The sequence below is a fragment of the Periplaneta americana genome, chromosome 7 (genome assembly GCF_040183065.1).
Source record: "Periplaneta americana isolate PAMFEO1 chromosome 7, P.americana_PAMFEO1_priV1, whole genome shotgun sequence".
Classification (NCBI taxonomy): domain Eukaryota; kingdom Metazoa; phylum Arthropoda; class Insecta; order Blattodea; family Blattidae; genus Periplaneta; species Periplaneta americana.
In genome coordinates, this window is record NC_091123.1 from 103297272 (window position 1) to 103321220 (window position 23949).

Sequence of the window (23949 nt, forward strand, 5' to 3'; positions counted from 1 at the left end):
TTAATCTATTGCAAAGAAAATGAACATGTTTATCCCAACGTGCTGGTCGATTATTATTCCGAGAGATTCATTTAGAATAGGAAGTTACAATTATTAGAAGAACAATTGGATGTATGAATTTTTAAATACAAGAATAAATCAGGAAATTTCATACCAATAGAAGTTAGTGAAAATGGTACAACTGTAGTTTTAGTACAATTTAAGGTATAGATTGACTATTGATCAGATTTTTTATATTCGACAGATATTGGAGAAAAAATGGAAGTTATTCACAGATTTAAAAAAGGCATATGATTTGGTTAAGGTATTATATAATATTCTTATTGAATTTGGTATTCCGAAGAAACTTATTCGATTAATTAAAATGTGTTTCAGTGAAACTTATAGCAGAGTCCATATAGGCCAATTTCTGTCTGATGTTTTTCCAATTCACTGTGGGCTAAAGCTAAGAGATGTACTATCACCTTCACTTTTTAACTTTGGTCTAGAATAGACTCATGCCATTAAGAAAGTCCAGGATAACAGAGGGTTTGGAATTGAACAGGTTACATGAGCTGTTTACTTATGTGGATGACGTGAATATGTTAGGAGAAAATCCACAAACTATTAGGGAAAACACGGGAATTGTACTTGAAGCAAATAAAGAGAGAGGTTTGTAAGTAAATCCCGAAAAGACAAACTATACACATCAAAAAAAGTTTGGAACTAAACAGACTTTAAGAGCCTTTTCATGTTCCAGTATTAATTAAGTTTGAATAAGAAAACCCTGTGACTACTTTAACCACACATAATAATAAAATATTAAACAAAAATTACTTTTAACTCTTTTATTGAGGCATAAATAAACAAAAGACTAACATAAGGACAATAAACTGGACAATAAACTGTCACATCAATTACAAGCAATTAGCAATGTGGAAATTTAAAAAAAAAAAAAAAAAAACTGTTTTAGTGATGTGTCGTGCCTTCTCTGGTTCTGACAAGTGCCTGGATGCAGCTTGGCCTGCTCTCAATCACGTTGTCGAGGTGTTGTGATCTAAATGATCCCATTCCTGGATCGCAGCCTCTCTGAGCTCATGGAGGTTTTGAACGTGTGACTGACGATGGTGAATGGCATTCTTTAGCTGGTCCCAAGCATATTCTATGGGATTCATATCCGGTGAGTAAGCAGGCCATTGCATACGGATTATTCCAGTGGCCTGAATTCGTTCATTTACGTACCTTCTGTGATGTGCCAAGCACTGTCATCTTGGAAAATAGTATCTTCACCAAAATGTTCCTATAGGGGACAAGACTTAGGACAATCTCTCTCCAATATTTCACTGCAATCATATTAAATATCATAGGCACTAGGGGTGTTCGTAAGCCATGCATTATGCCTGCCCAAAACATGATATTTCCACCTCCCTGTCTATAGTATTCTACGGGATGGTGGGCGGGTACTGCATAACCAGGTACACTACAGATTTGAACTCTTACTGAATCAGATCTTAGACAAATCCTTGTCTCATCTGTGAATAGCACAAAACCCTACCTCTCTTGCTCGCATCTCTGATGCTCTCTTGCCCATCAAAAATCAGCTGTGCGATGATGGTGGCTGAGTGAAAGTATATGCCATGGTCACCTTGCATGCATGTTCAACCTGTGAAAACGATTTCTAATGGTCTGGATGCTTATGTGCTCCCCAGTGGTATGAAGGAAAGCACTTCATAGCTCTGAAACATTGGTTTTTGGCTCCTTACGAAATAGACACCCCAAATATCTATCTTCAGCTTGAATGGTTACCTTCGAATGACCTCGAAGTCTATCTGCTATTCCATTTGTGTCCAAATAACGCTTCCAGGTCTTTCCAACAGCACTATGGCTAACACCAACACGCAGGGCTATCTGCCTATGTGTTAACCCTCCTTTACATAAGGTGATAATGAGCCACGACAATTTACTGCTATGTGTTCAGGCATACTAAACTTGTTGTCAGAATGCCTTCAATATCCTTTATTGTAAGGGTAAAACTGTTTAATATCGTATTTTGATAGAAACAAATTATGCAATGTTATACATAATCCTGCAAAACAATAGTTTATTTATTAAAATTCGTACCATAGCAACATGATTAACTTTAATGGAGTGAAAAGGTATCTATACAATCAGTGGGATAACACAGATTTCTTTAAAGGAAGAAAATTATATAAAACTCTGTTGGTTCCAAACTTTTTTTGATGTGTATATATGATTATGTATCATGATCAAAACATAGTATGAAATGGAAATATAAAAATTGGAAATTTATCCTTTGAAGAGGTGGAAAAATTAAAGTATCTTGGAGCAATAGTAACAATTAATATAAATGACACTTGGGAGAAAATTAAACGCAGAATAAATATGAGAAATGCCTGTTATTATTATTCAGTTGACAAGCTATTGCCATTCACTCTGCTCTCAAAAAAAAGTTGGACGTTAGAATTTATAAAACAAGCCTATGTTACCATTTGTTCTGTATGGTTGTGAAACTTAAACTCTCACTTTGAGAGAGGAACAGAGGATAAGAGTGTTCGAGAATATGGTGCTCAAAAAAAAATATTTGGGGCTAAGAGGAATGAAGTTACAGGAGAATGGAGAAAGTTACACAACACAGAACTGCACACATTGTATTCTTCATCTAACATAATTAGGAACATCAAATTCAAATGTTTGAGATGGGCAGGGCATGTAGCACATATGGGCGAATCCAGAAATGCTTATACATAGAGTGTTAGTTGGAAGCCAGAGGGAAAAGATCTTCGAGGAGGATGAAACGTACATGGAAGGATAATATTTTTTATTGGGTTATTTTACAACGCTGTATCAACATCTCAGGTTATTTAGCGTCTGAATGAAATGAAGATGATAATGCCGGTGAAATGAGTCCGGGGTCCAGCACCGAAAGTTACCCAGCATTTGCTCGTATTGGGTTGAGGGAAAACCCCGAAAAAAACCTCAACCAGGTAACCTGCCCCGACCGGGATTCGAACCCGGGCCACCTGGTTTCGCGGCCAGACGCGCTGACCGTTACTCCACAGGTGTGGACGGAAGGATAATATTAAAATGAATTTGAGGGAGTTGCGATATGATGGCAGGGACTGGATTAATCTTGCTAAGGATACTGTTTTCTTATGATGTCACCATCAAGTATTGATTAGTGAGTAAATGATCATAATCGAGTGATTCCTTGTACCATAGAAAAGGCTGCCTAACTTGCATATCATCATTTTTCATGTAATGATTCAAATTATACCGAAAGTAGGTTTAAAAAGCAACGAAAGTAAAAGTGATGCTTTTTCCTTTCTTCTGAAAAACTGTTTAAATGCACATACAGGATTCTGGAGATTCAGCGACAATGTACCTTTTGTGCACTCAACAACCAAAACGTTTCATGTATTAGAAATGGTGTTTGGCAGTTTAATGATTCAGTGGTACAAAAGGAAAAATTGACACCCTGTGAAGTACTGTTCAAATTCTATTTTATAGCTTAGTTTTCCATTTTGAAATTTTAAGTTAAGTTTATAGAAAAAAAGAAAAAAGACCAGAATTTTTATAAACCCATCTTCAAATTATTTTCAGTGGATTTCTTATAAATATAATAAAACATGCTTTAGACAATAAACCTATATGCAGATACTAGCATTCAAATTGTTTGCTCTGTATATCCTACAAAAATTCCTTATTAATAATAATATTTGTTTGGAAAAAGTAAAAGTTTGGCTATAAAGACCTAAATAGACAAACAAGATTCTATATTGTAAAAAAATTAAGACAAAATAAAACAACCACATAACAAGAGAAATAACTTGTATGAAATACCTTTAAAAGAAACATGTTTTTAACATACAGCTTTAAGCGCTGTGTTTAAAACTGGTTTTAATCAATGGATATTGTTTTAAACAATTTTGAATACTTTCTTTAAAACTTTTTATTTTAAACACGCCAACTTTGAGTTTAGTCTTTGCTTCCCTAATGACAGCCATCCAGTCACTTCGATCCAAAACTCTCATTCTCCATCTTCTCCTGATACTCAATCCACTGTCGTCACCATACCCAAAAAGAGCAATTCAATAAAATACAGTGATTACCACATGATTAATCTTTTGAGTCATGTCCTCAAAATAGTCTTCTTTTTTAAGTGATTTATTTTATGATGCTTTATCAACTGCGAGTTATCTAGCATCTGAGTGAGATGGTGATATTGCTAGCAAAATGAGTCCAGGATCCAGCACTGAAAATTGGGGAGCATTTGCTCTCAAAACATTACCACCAGTTAAGTAAGGAATGGTAATGATATATAGGAGAAACTGCAGTTTGTGTCCCGCAAGAAATTTTTCAAAGTCCAATGATGGGACACTGCGCATGCGCAAGACACAGACAAGTAAAGAAGCTACCACACCATAGATAAAGCTGGTGCTCCAACAGTAACATGTACTTAAACCGTTTTAGCAGGTACGTTTCACAATAGCTGAGACTCAACATAACAAATGGCGGCAGTTATATTGCATCATTTAGGGCTGTTTTCTCCAAAGATAGTTAAACTTGGGATAAATTAAACCCGTTCAACTTTACTATTCAGTTTAAACATGCTTCCATTTTCTCCATAAATATCTGACAGCCCACCCGTTTAAATTAATGTTGGCACAAGATGCCCATGGCTTCTCATGTGTTGGCTATACTGAATAACTAGCCAATCGGAGCCAAGATTACTGATGGCGCGTCAGATTTTCAATATGTCAGCCACAGATCACGATGTCAGTTGTTTACAGAGAATTAATGCTATAATCCAATCAACGCGAATAAAGAAGGAATGCGTCTACTAGTTTCACAAATAAATAAATCATTTATACCCATGTGAAGTGTTGTGTATCATTTAATCAGCTGTTTTCTTGAATTTATTGGAAAGCGTTCTCGATTCCACTTTTCTCTGATAGGCAAGATCGTACAATAATTTGTGTCTTGTGTTAATGTGCATTATCTGGTGGCAGGTGTGGATCCATTTTAATATAAAAATTAATTTCCTTTAGTTTATTCCTTTCCCTCCGAAAATCACGATCTTAATTAATTTCAAGAAGACAACTTCCAGCTTTTTAACGTGTTCGGTAACCCACTAAATTAGGCCTAACTGATATACCCAGGATCTTGATAATTCTAAGGGAAATAGCTTTTATTTTTAACATTGTAATATGTGACCTTATCTATTTATGTAATATTCACAGGTCCACACCTGTGGAGTAACGATCAGTGCGTCTGGCCGCGAAACCAGGTGGCCCGGGTTCGAATCCCAGTCGGGGCAAGTTACCTGATTGAGGTTTTTTTCGGGGTTTTCCCTCAACCCAATACGAGCAAATACTGGGTAACTTTCGGTGATGGACCCCGGACTCATTTCACAGGCATTATCACCTTCATTTCATTCAGACGCTAAATAACCTAGATGCTGATACAGCGTCGTAAAATAACCCAATAAAAAAAAATATTCACAGGCCCCAATTTATAATTGGCTAGAATGGGCAAATACCCAGAGCAAGGGAGCAAGAGAAAGTATTTTAAAGTAGGATGCTGAAATAATTGTTAAATACATGCTCAATAAAAATGAATATTTATAAATAATGTAATAAAAACAGCTTTTTGTTTGGCGAATTGGCACAATTATTGTTTCAAATTTTTGTTTGGTAATGGAAGGGATAAAGTTAAAGAAAGAGGTTAGGGTGCCAATATTTGCTCTGTCCTGTTTTCCAGTGACCTAAACCCAGGGCCTAAATATTCATAATAGTTGTCATCCTCTTGTATTATTTTTATTTCAGTAAACGGTTGGTTGCACTGTATGATTGCTTCATCGTCCATTATGAATTTTGATCAGATTATCATAAGCTGATTAACGTACACTGTAAGGTCCTGTGTTTAGACATGGAGAATTCAGGGAAAAAAGTAAGAATTTTAGTCCAGTAGAAATTGATTTACTGCTCTCTTTACTTAGTACAAAGAAAGATATATTAGAGTGTAAGAAAACTGATAGTGTATCTTTAAAAGACAAAGAAAAAGCTTGGCAAGAGCTAGCAGAAAGTTTCAATGAAATTAGTGGAACTGTAGTACTGGTAAGAGATTAAAGGGGGAAGTATGAAAACCTCAAAAAGACCTGTAAAAGGAGATTTTCCGAAGATAAAAAAATACACATCAGGTGCAGGTGGAGGTCCGAATCAACCGAACTTAATAATAACTTATATTAAAATAAAAGAGATTATTGGCACAATACAACTTGAGGGGCTACTCAGATGTGACTCAGATTGTCCTGGCCAGTCATCACTACTAGCATCTTGGAGCATCCATCTGCAAACATTGGAAAAGCACAATTTCCTCCTCAAATCCAATCAATTCAAAATTCCAATGTAATTCCCTTTTCATCTGTGAATCTGTACAAGTATGTAGCTTCTAAATCCCAAGCATTTGTCGCAGGTGACGATTCAAATCCCACTGATCAGGTAATTGAAGATATATACCAATAGTATCTCAGGATAATATACAAATTAATGAAGTAGAAGCCATTCCATGTAGCAGTCAATTCAGTACTAGGGACCTGAGGAAACCTACTTCCACTCCACTCCTAGTAAAGAAGAAAAGACCATCACTAGACAGTTCATTGACAGGAAAGAAACTTATGGCATTATGGCAAGAAAAACAAGTTCTGCAGTTACAAAAACAAGCAACAGAGGATCAAATTCAGTTCCAAAGAATGGAGCATGAATTTAAAGTACCGGTAACATAAATATGAAAGAAGAACATAGAGTGAAGATGAAACTCACAGAACTTCATATAAAAAAATAAGGAGTTTGATCATGAGATGAAAAGAAGAATTCTTGAACTTGATGTTAGGAATAGGGAATTGGACCTTAAAACAAACAGCTAACTGAAATCACAAGATTTTGAAGTAGTTATGGCGTTTATTTTGTTCAAGTCTATATGTTCTTTTTTATTTAAATTAAAAAATTTAATCTAACATATTAAATCACATTAGGTAACTTATATACTGATAACTTCAGTTTTGTAGTGGTTGTAATATGTTATGATGTCATTTTGATATTTTCATAATGTCATTCGGTTTATATCATTCACTGTATTAATAATACCATATTCAACATATCACATCAGGTTATCATGCTACTTAAAACAGAAGATATTTAAATTTATGTAGCTTCTTAAATAATTGAATAACAAGTTAATCAGTAGGTAGTTTAACTTAATTCCAATTGAAAAACGAAATTTATTGCATGTTATCACCTATCACATAATTTATATATGGCTTATTTATAATATAGTAATAATACATGAGAAAAAAACAGTAGGCTAGGCCTAATTATAACATGACATCAAAATGTTCATAAATCAATTGTTAGTTTCATTTCTAATTATTTTAATAGACATGAACATAATGTGACAGTATATTCCCTCCAGCTAATTTCTTATATGTTATAAAATAAACACGTAGTAATTAGTTACTTTCTTTCATTGAAATCCGACATTAATATAATGATACAAATGCAGATTTATTTCAACTTGTAACATCACTGCGTAATTAAAATAAAGTGGGATTTTTACATAAATTGTGACTACACTATAATGTGTTAAAATATTTGTGTATCAGTAGTAATATTTTTTTCAACACAGTTACAGTTAAGTCATGTCATCGTTAGATTCTATATTATGGCGGTTGTGTTGCATCTAAAGCTACACCACACAAGATAATATGTCAGATTTTAAAAAATAACAATTTTAGGCTTAATAATTTATGGTGTAAGTTACTGGTACAGAGTACTGCTTAATTTTCAGTGAAGTAAAGTTATAATACTTTTGAAAATATCCAAGATTAACATGAATAATAAACAATGTTACATGTACTACAGTGAATGAAACTTACTTTATGTTAGTTTCGTCCCTTTGTTTCACTGATTCACAAACAAATTTTAGTCATGAACGTACTGATGGATAAGGTGCTGGTAATGATTAATTTCCAGTGAAGTAAAGTTATAATATATTTTTGAAAATACGCAAGTTTAACATGAATAATAAACAATGTTACATATACTGCAGTGAATGAAACTTATTTTATGTTAATTTAATCTCTTCCATCACTGGTTCACCAACAAATCATGGAAGTACTGATGGATAAGATGGTTTCGCCTGACATTATTTTCTGCTACATTTGGGTGGTTGTTAGCTGCTTGAGGGAAGTTATGCACAGCGTTAATGGCATCCAGCTGGTCATCAGTAACAGGAGGTATATTTTCATTCTCATTGCAAGCTATATTGTGTAAAATAGCTGTTGCCACAATTACACTTTGAATTCTGTCCAATTTTAGTCTGATTCCAGTAGCTAAAACAGGAAATCTTTTCTATACCCCAAAGCTCCTCTCTACTCGACTTCTAGTCCTTATGATGGCCTTATGATGGCCTTCTGAAAAAGTTGTTCCTCTGGCGTGTGTGTAATTGTCAGTGGTGTAATGAGATAATTTTGTACAGCATATCCACTATCTCCAACTAGAATGGCTGCACCAAATTCTACATCTTCAAATCGCCTCTTAATTCTTGAAGAATTAAAAATATGTGTCATGAGATGAGCCTGGCCACCTAGCCATAATGTCTCGAATCAACAAGGAAGAATCAGACACAGTTTACACATTAATTGAAAAAAATTCCTTGCGATTTCTGAAGATTTCTGCATCTCCTCCATTGGTGATTGTATTTTCACATGTGTTCAGTCAATTGCACTTATATAGTTAGGAAAACGCGAAATCGTATAAATTCCGTGCTTAACCCTTGCCGTTCCTTTAGATGTTGTTGGCATGTTGATACAACGCTGTGACAAATGTCCTATAGCTGTAGAAACTTTTGCAAGGACTGAGAGAACAGAGACTGGAATTAGAGTACAGAGAGTGGACTGAGAGTACAGAGAGTGAACTGAAAGTACAGAGAGTGAACTGAGAGTACAGAGAATGGACTGAGAGGACACAGAGGAGCCTGGGAGGATAGATACAGCACTGAGGGATATGGAGTAAGCTAAGAGAACAGAGACTGAACTGAGTGGCAAGAAGGTGGAGAGCGAGGATGGTGAGTAGACTGAGAGACCAGAGAGTGGACGGAGGGGACAGAGAGTAGACTGAGAGGAAAGGAAATGGACTGAGAGGACAGAAAGTGGACAGAGATTACAGAGAGTGAATTGAGAGTGCAGAGAGTAAACTGAGGGGCAGAGAATGGAATGAAGGGACAGAGTGGACTGAGATGACAGGGAGAGGACTCAGACAACAGTATGTAGCCTGAGAGGATAGGGAGTGGACTGAGAGGGTAGGGAATGAGCAAGAGGAGTGGGAATGAGCTAAGAGAACAGCGAGTGAACTGAGAGAAAAGAGAGTGGACACAGAGAATGTTGAGTATATTGAGAGAACAGAGAGTGGACTGAGAGGACAGAGAAGGGGAGAGATTACAGAGAGTGAATTGAGAGTACATTGTGTGGATTGAAAGGACGGAAAGTGATACGAAGAAAACTGAGAGGATGGAGTGAACTGAGAAGACTTAGATTGGACTGAGAGGAGAGAGAGTGGACTGAGGTAGTAGAACAGGGAAAGGAAACAGAGTGGACCGATATCAAAGAGAGAGTACTGAAATTACAGTGAGTGAGCACAGAGAGGACTGAGAGGAAAGAATTCTGAATCGCAGTTTCCCCAGTTCACTCTCAGTCCACTCTCTATCCTCTCAGTTCACTCTCTGTACACTCAATCCACTCTCAGTTTTTCACCCCACTCTGTCCTCTCTGTCACCTGAGTCCATATTCTGTACTCTCTGTCCTCTCAGACTACTCTCTGTCCTCTCGATCACACTGTGTCTCCTCTCTGTTCTCTCAGTCCACTCTCTGTCACCTCAGTCTACTCTCTGTCCTTCCCTGTTGTCTCAGTCACTCTCTGTCCTATCAGTCCACTCTTTGCCTTCTCAGTCCATTCTCAGTCCTCTCAGTCCACTCTCTGTCTTCACTCTGTCCTCTGAGTCCACACTCTGTGCTCTCAGTACACTCTCTGTTCTCTCAGTCAACTCTATCCTCTCTGTCCACTCTCTCTTCTCTCAATTCACTCTCTGGTCCCTCTCTATTCTTTTAGTTCACTCGCTATCCCCACAGTGCTCCATCTATTCTCTCAGTCTCCTCTCTGTCCTCTCAGTCCACTGCCTGTCCTTTCATTCCACTCTCTGTAGGCCTACTCACAGTCCACTCTCTGTACACTCAGTTCACTCTGTCACTTTTGCGCCTTCTCTGCCCTTTGCCTTCCCTCTGTCCACTCTCTCTCGTCTCAAAGTTCAGTTCATGAAGGAAAGAGGAGACTGAGAATAAAACAATGACTGAGAAGACAGTGATGACTTAAATTTAGTGGAAGGGGTTCAATATGTAAGGTTTTTTTAGATTCAGATTTTCCAGCAAATCCTTCATACCCACATTAATGAATTTTAATTTTAAGGGGCTCGAACTAAGGAGATAACACGCTCACTAGGTTCAAACTACAGTCCGATATTTAACGGAGGGGGTTCATTATGTATACAGGTTTAGGTTTTTCCTGCAATTCTTTATTCCTACAATAAGCAATTATACATTTTCAGGGCTCGAACTCAGGACCCGTCATTGGGTTAAAACTACAGACTGTAATGTGGCGGAAGACTTGCATTGTGTATACAAGTTTTTAGTTTTTCCTGAAATGTTTTATTCCTTTAATAAAAAATTATAAATTTTCGAGGCTCGAACTCAGAGAATAATACCGTCATTGGGTTCAAACTACAGGCTGTAATTTGGCGGAAGATGTGCATTGTGTATACAAGTTTTAAATTTTTCCTGCAATTTTTATGTCTTTAATGAAGAATTATAAGTTTATGGGGCTCAAACCCAGGAAATAATGCCGTCACTGGGTCCAAACTACAGACTGTAATTTGGCGGAAGTCGAGCAGTGTGTATACAAGTTTGTAGATTTTTCCTGGAAATTTTTATGCCTCTAATAAACAATTATAGCCTACACTTTCGGTATTCGAACTCAGAAAATATTGCCGTCACTTTGTCCAAACAAGAGACTGTAATTTGGCGGAAGATGTGCATTGTCTATACAAGTTTTTAGATTTTTCTTGCAATTTTTTATGTCTCTAATACAGAATTATAAATTTTCGGAGCTCAAACCCAGGATATAATGCCGTCATTGAACCAGACTACAGGCTGTAATTTCGCGGAAGTGGAGCATTGCGTGTACATGTTTTTGGACTTTTCCTGTAATTTTTAATACCTATAATGATGAATTATATATTTTCGGGGCTCGAATTCGGCCTTAATTGTTTCCTATGTTGGCGGTTCCATAGATGAACCGTTCCTGCCTACTACAAACATAATCTTTGTAATAAGACAACAGTATTTTACACTCTTTGCGCGTCTTGTTCTCTCTGCCCGACCTGCATTAGGTTTTTATCGAGAGGAAGATTGGCATAAGTAACAATTTTCGTTACAGTGGAGGCAGATGAGTTAAGGTTGGTAGCGCAAAAAGCGCTAGAAATATGTTGGCACTCCTTCAGATGTTACAGCATAGCGGGACAAATATTGCAGTAGAGCCGAAAAATTTGAAAAAGAGAAGAGTGAAAGCCAATTTAGATTCTGAAGGAGTTCTAAGACATTATTTTTTTATATAATAACTGACATTTTATCTGCACACTAGCAAATACATACCCTTAAATGGTGATTATTAACATTTAAGAGCAAAATTGTATACACAAAAGACAAATCATAGTCTTTCATTTTTAAATCACAGATCCTGAAAAAGAATATCTTGGTTGGTATTTGGATATCCTAACTAAAGCAGAGAAATACACACGTCCAATAATGAGAGAAAACTATACAGAATGGAAGGTATTCAATGACAGTAACTTCACAGTAAAGACTAAGATAAAAGGAACAGAAATGTCCTTCACCATTTTGCGTTATTTCTATTTTGTAGAAAATCGACTTCATTTCAAGAAAAAATTGCAGAGTCACAGTAAATACTGTAGCATTTGCCAAAAGATAGAAACACTCCTTCTCCGCAGCAGTGAGGGCAGTTATGTAGTCTATGTCAACATCAAACCTGTTCCATGAATCCCTCGTACAAGAAATATTTGGTATAATATCCAAACAATGGCTACACTACAAACACAGGAAAGTTTCATAAAGTTAGTACAGGAAATTAATAAAAACTCAAGCATTCCTCAAAGGAAAGAACATGTATTAATGAAAGACAACCCATTAAGTACCATCCATACAGAACATAGTTCGGATCTTATAGACTGTGTTAAAAAAATTTCTATCAGATAAACTAGTTTTGAAGACTCTAGCTATAAAAACGATGAACACAAGATAGGGAGTGGTTGCAAATTTATACAGATGGATGCCTTAATTATACCACATTCAAGAGCAGCAGAACCTGGAGATACATGTCTTCTCTTTCAATTTTACCATTCTGTAAGAGAATATACAACTAATTTTTAATGAGAAGTTACTACACAATGAGCAAGCTGGCACAGATGGTAGCTTTTGTGACTGGTATTTGGGAATCCTGAGTTCAAACTCCATGGCCAGCCAATCTGACTGGGGTTTTTCATAGTTTCCCCCAGTCACAAAGGCAAATGATGGATTTGAAATATACATACCATGATTCATCACCGCCTCAGTCACCAATATCATAAATATTAATCTAAATTTGAAACCAGTTACATGAACATAAGCCATCTACAACACACAACAGAAACAGGAATTCAACAATAGTAACAACAGCCTACTGGTATACCAACAGATCCTAACACACGATATGGCCACAGATATTAAAGTGCATATAAAAAAAAAAAGTTACTACTATTTATATATATTTGCAAAACTCTTTATATAATTACTTACAAATAGCTTTTAAGGAACCCGCTGGTTCATTGCCATCCTCACACAAGCCCGCCATCGGTAAGTACAAATCTCATAACCTTATTCCTTTGCTGTGGTTGTGCCAGAGAATCAGTCCCATTCCGAGGCTTATTGTAAGGTTTCGTAACAAGCTGTTTTTTACAGTGATGTGTTGTTAGCCTTTGCCTAACCCCCAAACTGGAGGACCACCCCTTACCAGCTGTCCACGACTGCTTATTCAATATATTCACAGCTACCCTCCATATCTGGAAGCCTCTCCTCTATATGCAACCTGAGGACGTGCCATGCCCCGGTGATAGGAACCCACAATACATGCTTCTTATATAGATTAAATAAATTCCAAAATACTGTCATCAGATTCAAAGCCAGCCATACAAGCTATAATTTCACAACAGTTCTACAAAAAGACCTAAAATTTAGGATTGGGAGAAAATTATCTATTATCTAGATAAGTTTTATAGAGTTGGTCATGGAATTAGTTTACGTCTCGTTTGCATTTGTGTCTCGGTTTTTGGCATATTGAACAAAATATTTTTAATAATCCTCTCTGACATCATCAAGACCTTTATTAGTTGCATATTTATTTGTGTGAGTGTTAGTGCATCAACATCTTCTGTTATTTATGTGTTAAAACTTCTTCCGAGAATCCACATATTTCATGAAGACATTGTTACTATGGAAAGTAAACACACTCATAAGTGATCTTTCTGGCTATCAATTTAGCGGTTATTATTCTATGCAGAGTGGCTTTTAGAATGCAAGTTTATCTTTCGTTTTGCGTATTGACTATCTCCATGTCTACTTACAAAGTCAATTTTTCGATTTTTGCTATATTTTGATTATGTCCAACATTGATGTCTCCACATCAGTGCCGATTTACATATCAACTTCACCTGAAAATCATCATTCCTCAAGATCAGTTGATTGGTGTAGTCAACAATTTACAAATTGCGATATCAACACCTCTCTTATCGGGAATCTCTCCGATATTCCGGCTTTTGACAATCATGATACAAGTACTACTACAGATAATGATTTTAATTTTAATGCACCGGTTACTACTAATTGTGGTCATATTTCCAGTGATTCTTCTGACTTTGTTACCTCTCACTTATGCTCTTCTGGCTTCGCTAAGATTTTCAAAGGTTCCTGTGGCTTACATGTTCATTGGTCTCAGGTTCACCCTAATATTCCAATTGCTCCTAATAACGTTCCCTTTTCGAAATCATCACTAGACGATTTCCAAACACATCTTATTCATAATAAACATATACATGTTTTGAGGAGAATTCCCAAAGGGGCTCGTGCATTAGCTGCAAGCCATTTGTCTCATTTCATTTCCCAGTGTTTATCTCAAAATTCTGTTGAAAGTTGGTACAATCTCCTGTTATTTGCTTACATCGTGCTTCGTGTTCCTGAGAAGTCTGGGAAAAAATCACTCGTTTCGAAGATAAAAGACAATATTAATAATTTTCAAATTGCTGATATAAAGATTTCTTCAAAATCTTTTAAGTTATCTCATGTCTCTCACATTGAACAGAAAGTAGCAGATGGTGACATACATGGTGCAGATAGAATTCTGTACTCTGATGATGGTGTAGCGAATTTTAGCATTTCAAACTATCAAGCCTTATTAGATAAACATCCGGTTCCCTCAAGACTAAATATATTTCCTGATACTCCTATTCTTACTGATCATCTGTTGAAGATTTCAGAAGATAATTCATTGTGGGATTACGAAGTTTTATAAAGGGTTCAGCTTCCAGGATTGATAGCATCTACGAGATCTTGTGTCTATCTCTGTTGGCGATTCTGGCAAAAGACTGCTTACATCTATTTCTAGTCTCTGTAATTTTATGTTAGCTGGAAGAGTTAATCCTGAAATTTGCCCTTACCTTTATGGAGCGTCGCTATTGGCTATTGCAAAAAAGAATGGCAGTGTGTGCCCTATTGCAATAGGCAATACTTTTCAACGTCTTGTAGCTAAAATACCTTGCCTTCTTATTAGAGATGATATGTCATTATTTCCGACCATATCAATTAGGTTTTGGTTCGCTTCAGGGCTGTGAATCTGTTATCCATTCAGTTCGCTCTTTCTTGAAAGATAATTCCTCCTCTAATAAGATCCTCTTAAAATTAGATTTTAAAAATGCTTTTAATTGTATTGAACGTGACATTATGCTGGATGTCATTAAACAAAAATCTTCAACTTTTTGCCTTTCTTTGGCAAGCCTATAGATACCCTACGAAATTGTTTTAAGGATCTGACACTATCTTATCCCAATTAGGCTGTCAACAAGGGGACCCTTTTGGTCCCCTGCTTTTCTGTCTTGTATTACAACCAATTATTACATCTCTTGATAGTGAATTTAAATCTTTTTATCTTGATGATGGAACCTTAGCTAGTGATCCTTTAGTTGATCTTAGCAACCTTCAGAAAATAATTTCTCTTCGTTCTCAAATTGGCTTACAATTCAACTCAGACAAATGCGAACTTTATTTCTGCTCTCATAACCTCGATAAGGTTGTATCTGCTTTTCAGCTTGTAGCTCTTGGTATTAAACTAATTTCTGTATCTGATTTAACCATTCTAGGTACCCCTATTTTCTCAGATGCAGTTCAAGATATTGCAGAGCAGAAATTACTTCGTTTGAAAACTTTGCTTGACGGGTTAGTTCCCCTTAATCCCCACATATCTTACTTTCTCTTTAAGAATTGTTTATTGATTCCTAAATTTAACTACCTTTTGCGGATTACCCCTATATGGTTGTTTCCATCTTTCCTCTGACAAGCTGATAATAATATGATACGTCATTACTTAGAAATTCTACTTAATATTTCTCTTAGTGATAGCAGTTGGATTCAAGCTTCTCTACCTATTAAATTTGGTGGGTTAGGTATTAGAAAATTGAGTGATATTTGTATGCCGGCATTTTTAGCTTCTGCACACGGGGTTTTAGACTGAAATCTATTTTTCCCTCTTACAGTGATTCGGTTCAGATTCCTTTTGTGCAGGAGGCTTTAGTTCGATTGGGTGAAGTTTCCAATAACTCTGATCCTCCGTCTTTTCCAGCAGTTCAAACGCATTGGGATGAAATACTAATCTCTCTTGTTAAGGAGTCTCTTCAGTCATCTTTTCCTTCAGATACAGATGGTGCTTGTTTTTTGGCTCTCCAACAAAATGTTTCAGGGTCTTGCTTCATGCAATTCCTTCCTCTAACATCGGTATCCTTATGGATCCCAAATCCTTCAAAGTTCTCGTGACTTTACGCTTTGGTTGCAAAATCTGTCACATTCATAAATGTGTCTCTGTGGCAATATTGTAGATTCTTATGGCCACCATGCCTTAAGTTGTGTCATGAGTAAGAGGCGTCTCTCTCGTCATTTATCGCTTAATGATATCATTAAAAGAGCATTAATATCCTCAGGGGTTCCATCCATCTTAGAATCTTCCAGGATCAGCCGTTCAGACGGCAAAAGACTTGATGGTCTGACTCTAGTCCCGTGGCATGTAGGCAAATCCTTAATTTGGGATTCCACATGTGTGGATACACTGGCCCCTTCTCATCTGTCTTCAACCTCTAAGACACCAGGATCTGCAGCAGAAAGTGCCGCTGTCAATAAACATCATAAATATAAACATCTTACAGATAATTATATTTTTATCCCTTTTGCAGTTGAAACGTTTGAATCATGGTGTATTGAAGCCAAAGCTCTTATCTCCACCATAGACAGAAGTTTAATGCAGCTTTCTAGGGACCCTCAAAGCAATCAATATCTATGTCAGCACATTGGTATCGCCATTCAGCGTGGTAATGCAACAAGTATTCTTGCATCCTTCCCAGAGTCCTCTTATTTAGATGAAATTTTCTTTCTTTAATTAATAAATTTATATCAATACACCATATTGTATGTTATTATACTCTGATTCTGTACACAGAAAATTTATGTAATCAGTTAATACGATTTATACTAGTATTAGGCAATATGTTCATTGTATATACCTGAGCATTTTGTAATCTGTTAAAAAAATTTAAAACCTTCAATTATTTGCCGTGAAAGTCCATAATATCAAACTGTGTATTATCTACTTAAAAACTACTTACTTACTTACAAATGGCTTTTAAGGAACCCGAAGGTTCATTGCCGCCCTCACATAAGCCCGCCATCGGTCCCTATCCTGTGCAAGATTAATCCAGTCTCTATCATCATATCCCACCTTCCTTAAATCCATTTTAATATTATCCTCCCATCTACGTCTCGGCCTCCCTAAAGGTCTTTTTCCCTCCAGTCTCCCACCTAACACTCTATATGCATTTCTGGATTCGCCCATATGTGCCGTGCTACATGCCCTGCCCATCTCAAACGTCTGGATTTAATGTTCCTAATTATGTCAGGTGAAGAATACAATGCATGTAGTTCTGCGTTGTGTAACTTTCTCCATTCTTCTGTAACTTCATCCCGCTTAGCCCCAAATATTTTCCTAAGCACCTTATTCTCAAACACCCTTAACCTATGTTCCTCTCTCAGAGTGAGAGTCCAAGTTTCACAACCATAAAGAACAACCGGTAATATAATTGTTTTATAAATTCTTTCAGATTTTTTGACAGCAGACTAGATGATAAAAGCTTCTCAACCGAATAATAACACGCATTTCCCATATTTATTCTGTGTTTAATTTCCTCCTGAGTGGCATTTATATTTGTTACTGTTGCTCCAATATATTTGAATTTTTCCACCTCTTCGAAGGATAAATCTCCAATTTTTATATTTCCATTTCGTACAATATTCTGGTCACGAGACATAATCATATACTTTGTCTTTTCGGGATTTACTTCCAAACCGATCGCTTTACTTGCTTCAAGTAAAATTTCCGTGTTTTCCCTAATCGTTTGTGGATTTTCTCCTAACATATTCACGTCATCCGCATAGACAAGAAGCTGATGTAACCCGTTCAATTCCAAACCCTGCCTGTTATCCTGAACTGTCATATTCTAGAGCGAAGTTAAGAAGTAAAGGTGATAGTGCATCTCCCTGCTTTAGCCCGCAGTGAATTGGAAAAGCATCGGATAGAAACTGACCTATACGGACTCTGCTGTATGTTTCACTGAGACACATTTTAATTAATCGAACTAGTTTCTTGGGAATACCAAATTCAATAAGAATGTCATATAATACTTCCCTCTTAACCGAGTCATATGCATTTTTAAAATCTATGAATAATTGATGTACTGTACCTTTATACTCCCATTTTTTCTCCATTACCTGTCGAATACAAAAAATCTGATCAATAGTCAGTCTATTACGCCAAAAACCGCACTGATGATCCCCAATAATTTCATCTACGTATGGAGTTAATCTTCTCAAAAGAATATTGGACAAAATTTTGTATGTCAACAAAAGTGATATTCCTCGAAAGTACCACAGTTGGTCTTGTCCCCCTTCTTAAAAATAGGTACAATTATGGACTCCTTCTATTCTTCTGGTACAATTTCCTTTTCCCAAATTGCAAGTACAAGTTTATAAATTTCGCTATATAATGCACTTCCACCCTCTTGTATTAATTCTGCTGGAATTTGATCAATACCTGGAGACTTGTACTTTTTCAGATTTTCTATCGCTATTTCGACTTCTGAAAGCATGGGTTCGGGTATAAATGGCTCAGCAATTTGTATTTCAATTTCGTCCCGATCATTTCTATTTGGCCTATGTACATTTAGTAGTTGCGCAAAACAGTTTTTCCATCTGTTTAGGACTGATGGAGAGTCTGCAAGCAAGAACTAAGAAAAAAAAATAGTTTACAGTGGATTCCTTCCCATTCTGACAAAAAGGGAAATGAAACAGCAGATTTTTGGACAATTAAATTTTGTAACCATTAGCATAGCTTGGTCGATTAAGGCACTTACCTGCCGATCCAGACTTACGCTCGGGCGCAGGTCCGATTCCCGCTTGGGCTGCTTACCTGTTTGGGTTTTTTCCGAGGTTTTCCCCAACCATAAGGCAAATGTCAGGTAATCTATGGCAAATCCTCGGCCTCATCTCGCCAAATATCATCTCGCTATCACCAATTCCATCGACGCTAAATAACCTTGTAGTCGATACAGCGTCATTAAATAACCAAGTAAAAAAAAAAAAACAATTAACTTTTACAATCATCTAATAACGAACTTCCATTTTATTCTGAAAAACAATTAATCAACAGTAAAATTCAGATCTGTCCAAAACCAACAAATTTGGATGGAGTAAAAAATAAAACCTGAAAAATTTTATTCACTAACCCCGAAATAATCCCCCTAGAGTCACGTAAATCTGCTGTTGCAATATTCAGGTTGATAATGAATCATGATTATTTAGCAAGCAACCTACACAGGAAAGGAATTTCTCATACATCCCATCCACCTGTGTATTGTGTGATGCAAATGAAGAGATGAACATGGAACACAGAAAATGCACAGATGACAACATACAAAAATACTGGAGTGCAAGATGATGAGTGACTTCATTGTCTAAGCATTCGATCAACAACAACAAAAACACTGTCAAAGATCAATTACTTAAAGTGATTTATAAATAATCAAAGTATTAAAATACACTTAAACAGTAAATGTGACACAAACATTATGCAAAATATCTATTGGAACTGAGCACTCTAATGTGAATACATTACAAAATAAAAAATTATCACTAAAAATAATTATTTCTGGGAAATCTAGACACAAAGAAACAAAATGGTTACGGAATTTTCCATTCATACTATGCTAAGAACTCTTTCCTTAAAAGGACTGGCATTAAACACCTTCCACTCTGTATGTATAAAATTTATATTTCTCGTACATAATTATCTTGCAGTCTTAATTTTCAGTCATTTTATATCAAGCAACAAAACCACACAAGTTTTACTCCTACTTACAGCATCGGTGTTATCAATAAAAGGATCAGTTTCATCATATCCAGCACCAAGGTCCACATAATCTTCATATCGACTGTGTTTCTTCTTACCTGACCCTCTCTGAAACAGAAGTTTTCGTTTATTAATACTGCAGTAAGTACATTCAGCGGAAAATGCAGATAACATACCTACAATTAATAAATAATGGAATATGCTTCAGAGGGAGCCCAATTGTTTGTATACACCTGAAATTTGATTAGTAATGTTACTAGCCAGCAATGAACGGAATGGACGGCGAAAGGAACTGGTCACCCTGCCCCATTATCTCCTGGCTTAGGTGTCCCATGAGTGATGCCTTATTGGTGTCACTTATGAGGTCCAAATCTGTCTTCGGACAATTGACTAAACAATAAAAATAGTCTTCACACCATCAAAGAATTTTTTTAATATATTATACTAGCCATACCTGTGCGCTTTGCTGCATGTCTAGTCTATACTAATAATAAATCTGTAGCCGAAATTTTTCTGGTAATTTTCGCTTTTCCAAAAATAATTGGTCCTAACATATATAATTAACCATCCTGAAACCGAAAATCGCTTTTTTTTAACTTTTGTTTGTATGTCTGTCTGTCTGTCTGGATGTTTGTTACCTTTTCACACAATAATGGCTGAACGGATTTTGATGAAAATTGGAATATAAATTAAGTTCGTTGTAACTTAGATTATAGGCTATATGACATTCAAAATACTTTATTTAAAAGGGGGGTTATAAGGGTACTTAATTAAATAAATAGAAATAACTCGCTTAGTATTGATTTTTATGAAAAATATTACAGAACAAAAGTTTCTTTAAAAACGATTTCCAAAAAGTTTTATTCTATGCAAAATTTTGATAGGACTAATATTACTATGACGTACCGAAGTACATAATATTTCCGTGCAGGAATTCTGCATTACCATAAAATAACAATGCTTTTTATATCATGGCCAGGTCACATTAAAATGCGAGTAATAAAGATAAAACAAATGACTCTGCATTTATTTAAGGTGGCCTTGGAATTCTTAGACAACAATCGGATTAATATACGGATGATATAATTATGTGTTTATATTATTATACTAAATATTATTATATTATAAAGAGAGAGTACTTGTGTTTTTGTGTGAAGCAACGTCAGGAAACTATTTAATAGATTTTAATAATTCTTTCATCATTGGAACGTGTAGTTTCTTTAGATGGACGTAGGCTTTATGTCATTACAGAAGCTCATGAGTGAAACGAGGACTGAGCACAAATGCATATAAGGTAGGACTAACAGAACCTTATACACAGAAAACTTTATATATTGTCGAAACTAATAATTAGCTATATGTACTGCAGTGATGTCTGATTTGCGTTGCGTTTTTTATGAAAGAATGAAAGTCAGAGATGGAATAATTTTACAAATATACACACAGCACATATTAAGTACGTTATTTATTCAGTAACATAACAGTAAATATTTTTATTGCTTAATTACGTATTTGGGTGAGCTATGGTAATGTATACTTAATAGGTAACAGTTCTATGTAGTGCACAATACTCCATATTAAATAATTAGCAAACCAACATCTTTAGCATGTCTTATGGTTTGTAGGCCATCTCAAACCCCAAACTACACCCCTCCGAGCACGAGATCTTATATATTTTGTCAGTAATGGCCGAATGTTACAATAAAAACAATTAACAATATAGGTATTTCAGTCATAACGTCATACAATAGCAGATGACACTATGAAGTAATATTACAGAATTGAAATACGACTCTTTGGTCTAGGGAGCATCTGTTTTCATTGCAAGAATAATTTGCTTAACATGTTTGTAAATTAGTTTTGAAAACGTTGCGCTGGTGGAAAAGTTTTTCTTCCTGAAATTCAAGAGCCCCCACAACCAATTAAAAACTTAGGTAGGTACTTATAGTAGTACATCCGTTATCAACACAAGTTTTAAAAAATACAGAGCAGTGCAACACCTTATTTCAAATGGTATCGTTTGGTGACAAAGCCTTCTTTCAGCTGAGAGTAATGACCTTCAGTTTTTACAAATATATTCTATTTCAGATGCTCTTAGGTCTAACATAATACCAAGCTTAAAAGTAGAATTAATAGAACAACTCCAGAACCTACTGCATGGTAATAACAGTTACCTTCATAGTTCCAAATATAACTTTGGAAATAATTCAGAAGCAAACGATTTATAATTGATAACACTGGTCAACAGCAAAATTGCGACATGAGTGGTATATACAATTTTTGATTAATTGGACACCCCTTATGACGAAACTGTTACTGAAAGTTGCCAACTGCTTCGTATTTTTATAGTATGGCATATATTTATGACAGGAAATTGTAACTAGATAAGAATGTAGAGGAATATAGGGGATGAATAAACACACTTAGAAGGACGAGCTGGGTTTATCTTAGGTTTGTTATTGTGAGGAAGGGACTAAGATAAACATACAAAACAAGAATTCATTTACAGTAGATCTCCTCAGTGCCTGAGAAGTGTTTCGGAGTGCAGATGTGATTTACTAACAGATAAAACTCAAGTAAAAACTTCGTCTTAAAACGCTACAAAGAAATTTGTGACATAGTGTAAAATTAATTTATAATAGTAAATAATAAATAAATAATAAATAGTGATAAAAATTTTACGTGTTGTGAGTGTTGTTAACAATGCCACGTAAGGGCATAAATGATCCTAACAGTTTTTGTTATATTTGCAGCGAAGTGGTGTTTGCTGTGCAGAGGAGAAATATCACTCCTGTTATAAAAACAGCTTACAATCTTTATTTTGGTGAATTCTGCAAATTAGGAGACCAAAATAAGAGTTGGGCTCCACATGTCTGTTGTAAGACTTGCTACACGAATCTTCTGGATTGGTTGAATCACAGGAGACCTTCGATGCCTTTTGCCATTCCAGTTATTTGGTTGGAGCCAAGAAATCACACTGACGACTGTCTATTTTGTATGGTACCACCACTCCGAGGAATGACGAATTATAAAAAGAAGACCATTGTATATCCCAACATACATTCTGCTACTCGTCCTGTACCCCATAGTGATGAGCTACCTGTTCCTACACCCCCTGAATCATATTCCATAGATTCGGAAGAAGAGCCTTGTGATCCAGAACCTTCCACATCTACAGATCTGACTTTGCACCTGATGTTAAATCTGAACATCACAAAATTAGCCAAAATGAACTAAACGATTTAGTGAGAGACCTGGAACTTTCTAAATCCAAGGCAGAGCTGTTAGCCTCCAGATTCCAACAATGGAACTACCTTGCCGAAAATGTGAAAGGACATTTTTTCGTGACCGTCAGAAACATCTTGAGAATATTTTTCTGTGGAAGGCGATTTAGTGTTTTGTAGTGATGTTAGTGACTTATTGAGTGCTCTGAACATTAATCACATTTCTGATCAGTGGCGGTCGTTTATAGATGCCTCAAAATTAAGTCTCAGAGCTGTATTACTCCATAATGGCAATTAGTTGCCGTCAATTCCTATTGGTTATTCAGTGCATATGAAGGAATCATATGACAGCCTGAAACTCCTTCTTGAATCAATTCATTATAACACTTATCAATGGAAAATATGTGCAGACTTCAAAGTAATTGCAATATTAACTGGACTCCAACTAGGCTACACTAAACACTGTTGTTTCATATGCGAATGGAACAGTAGAGATAGAGCTTCTCATTTCATTAAAAAGGAATGGCCTTTACGTCAAGCTATGGAAACTGGAAAAATGAATATTAAACATGAACCTCTGGTGGAATCTGAGAACATTTTAATTCCTCCACTACATATAAAACTTGGGCTCATCAAAACTTTGCTAAAACGTTGGACCGAAATGGACCGGCATTCAAATACCTAGTTTCAAAATTTCCTAAAATGAGTGAGGCTAAGTTAAAGGAAGGAGTTTTTGTTGGTCCACAGATTCGTCAACTTCACCAAGATGAGATATTTGAATACCTTTTAAATGATGTTGAGAAAGAGGCATGGATTTCTTTCAGAGAATTGTAAATAATTTTTTGGGA

At 35.9% G+C, this 23949-nt stretch overlaps 1 protein-coding gene across 11 annotated transcripts in view; it reads right to left on the reverse strand.

The window, feature by feature from the left end:
- LOC138703319 (ubinuclein-1-like) overlaps nucleotides 1-23949 on the reverse strand; it is a 720147-nt gene that overhangs the window by 539219 nt on the left and 156979 nt on the right. For 10 of the 11 annotated variants that reach the window (XR_011333095.1, XR_011333096.1, XR_011333097.1 and 7 more), the window contains exon 3: nucleotides 19887-19985. The exons of the other annotated variant lie outside the window; for it this stretch is intronic. Coding sequence is in view for 5 of the 10 variants with exons in the window: in XM_069831096.1 (XP_069687197.1) it covers nucleotides 19887-19985 (99 nt within the window). In the remaining 5 variants the exon portion in view is untranslated. The remainder of the gene's footprint in view (nucleotides 1-19886; nucleotides 19986-23949) is intronic. 11 annotated transcript variants of the gene reach the window in all.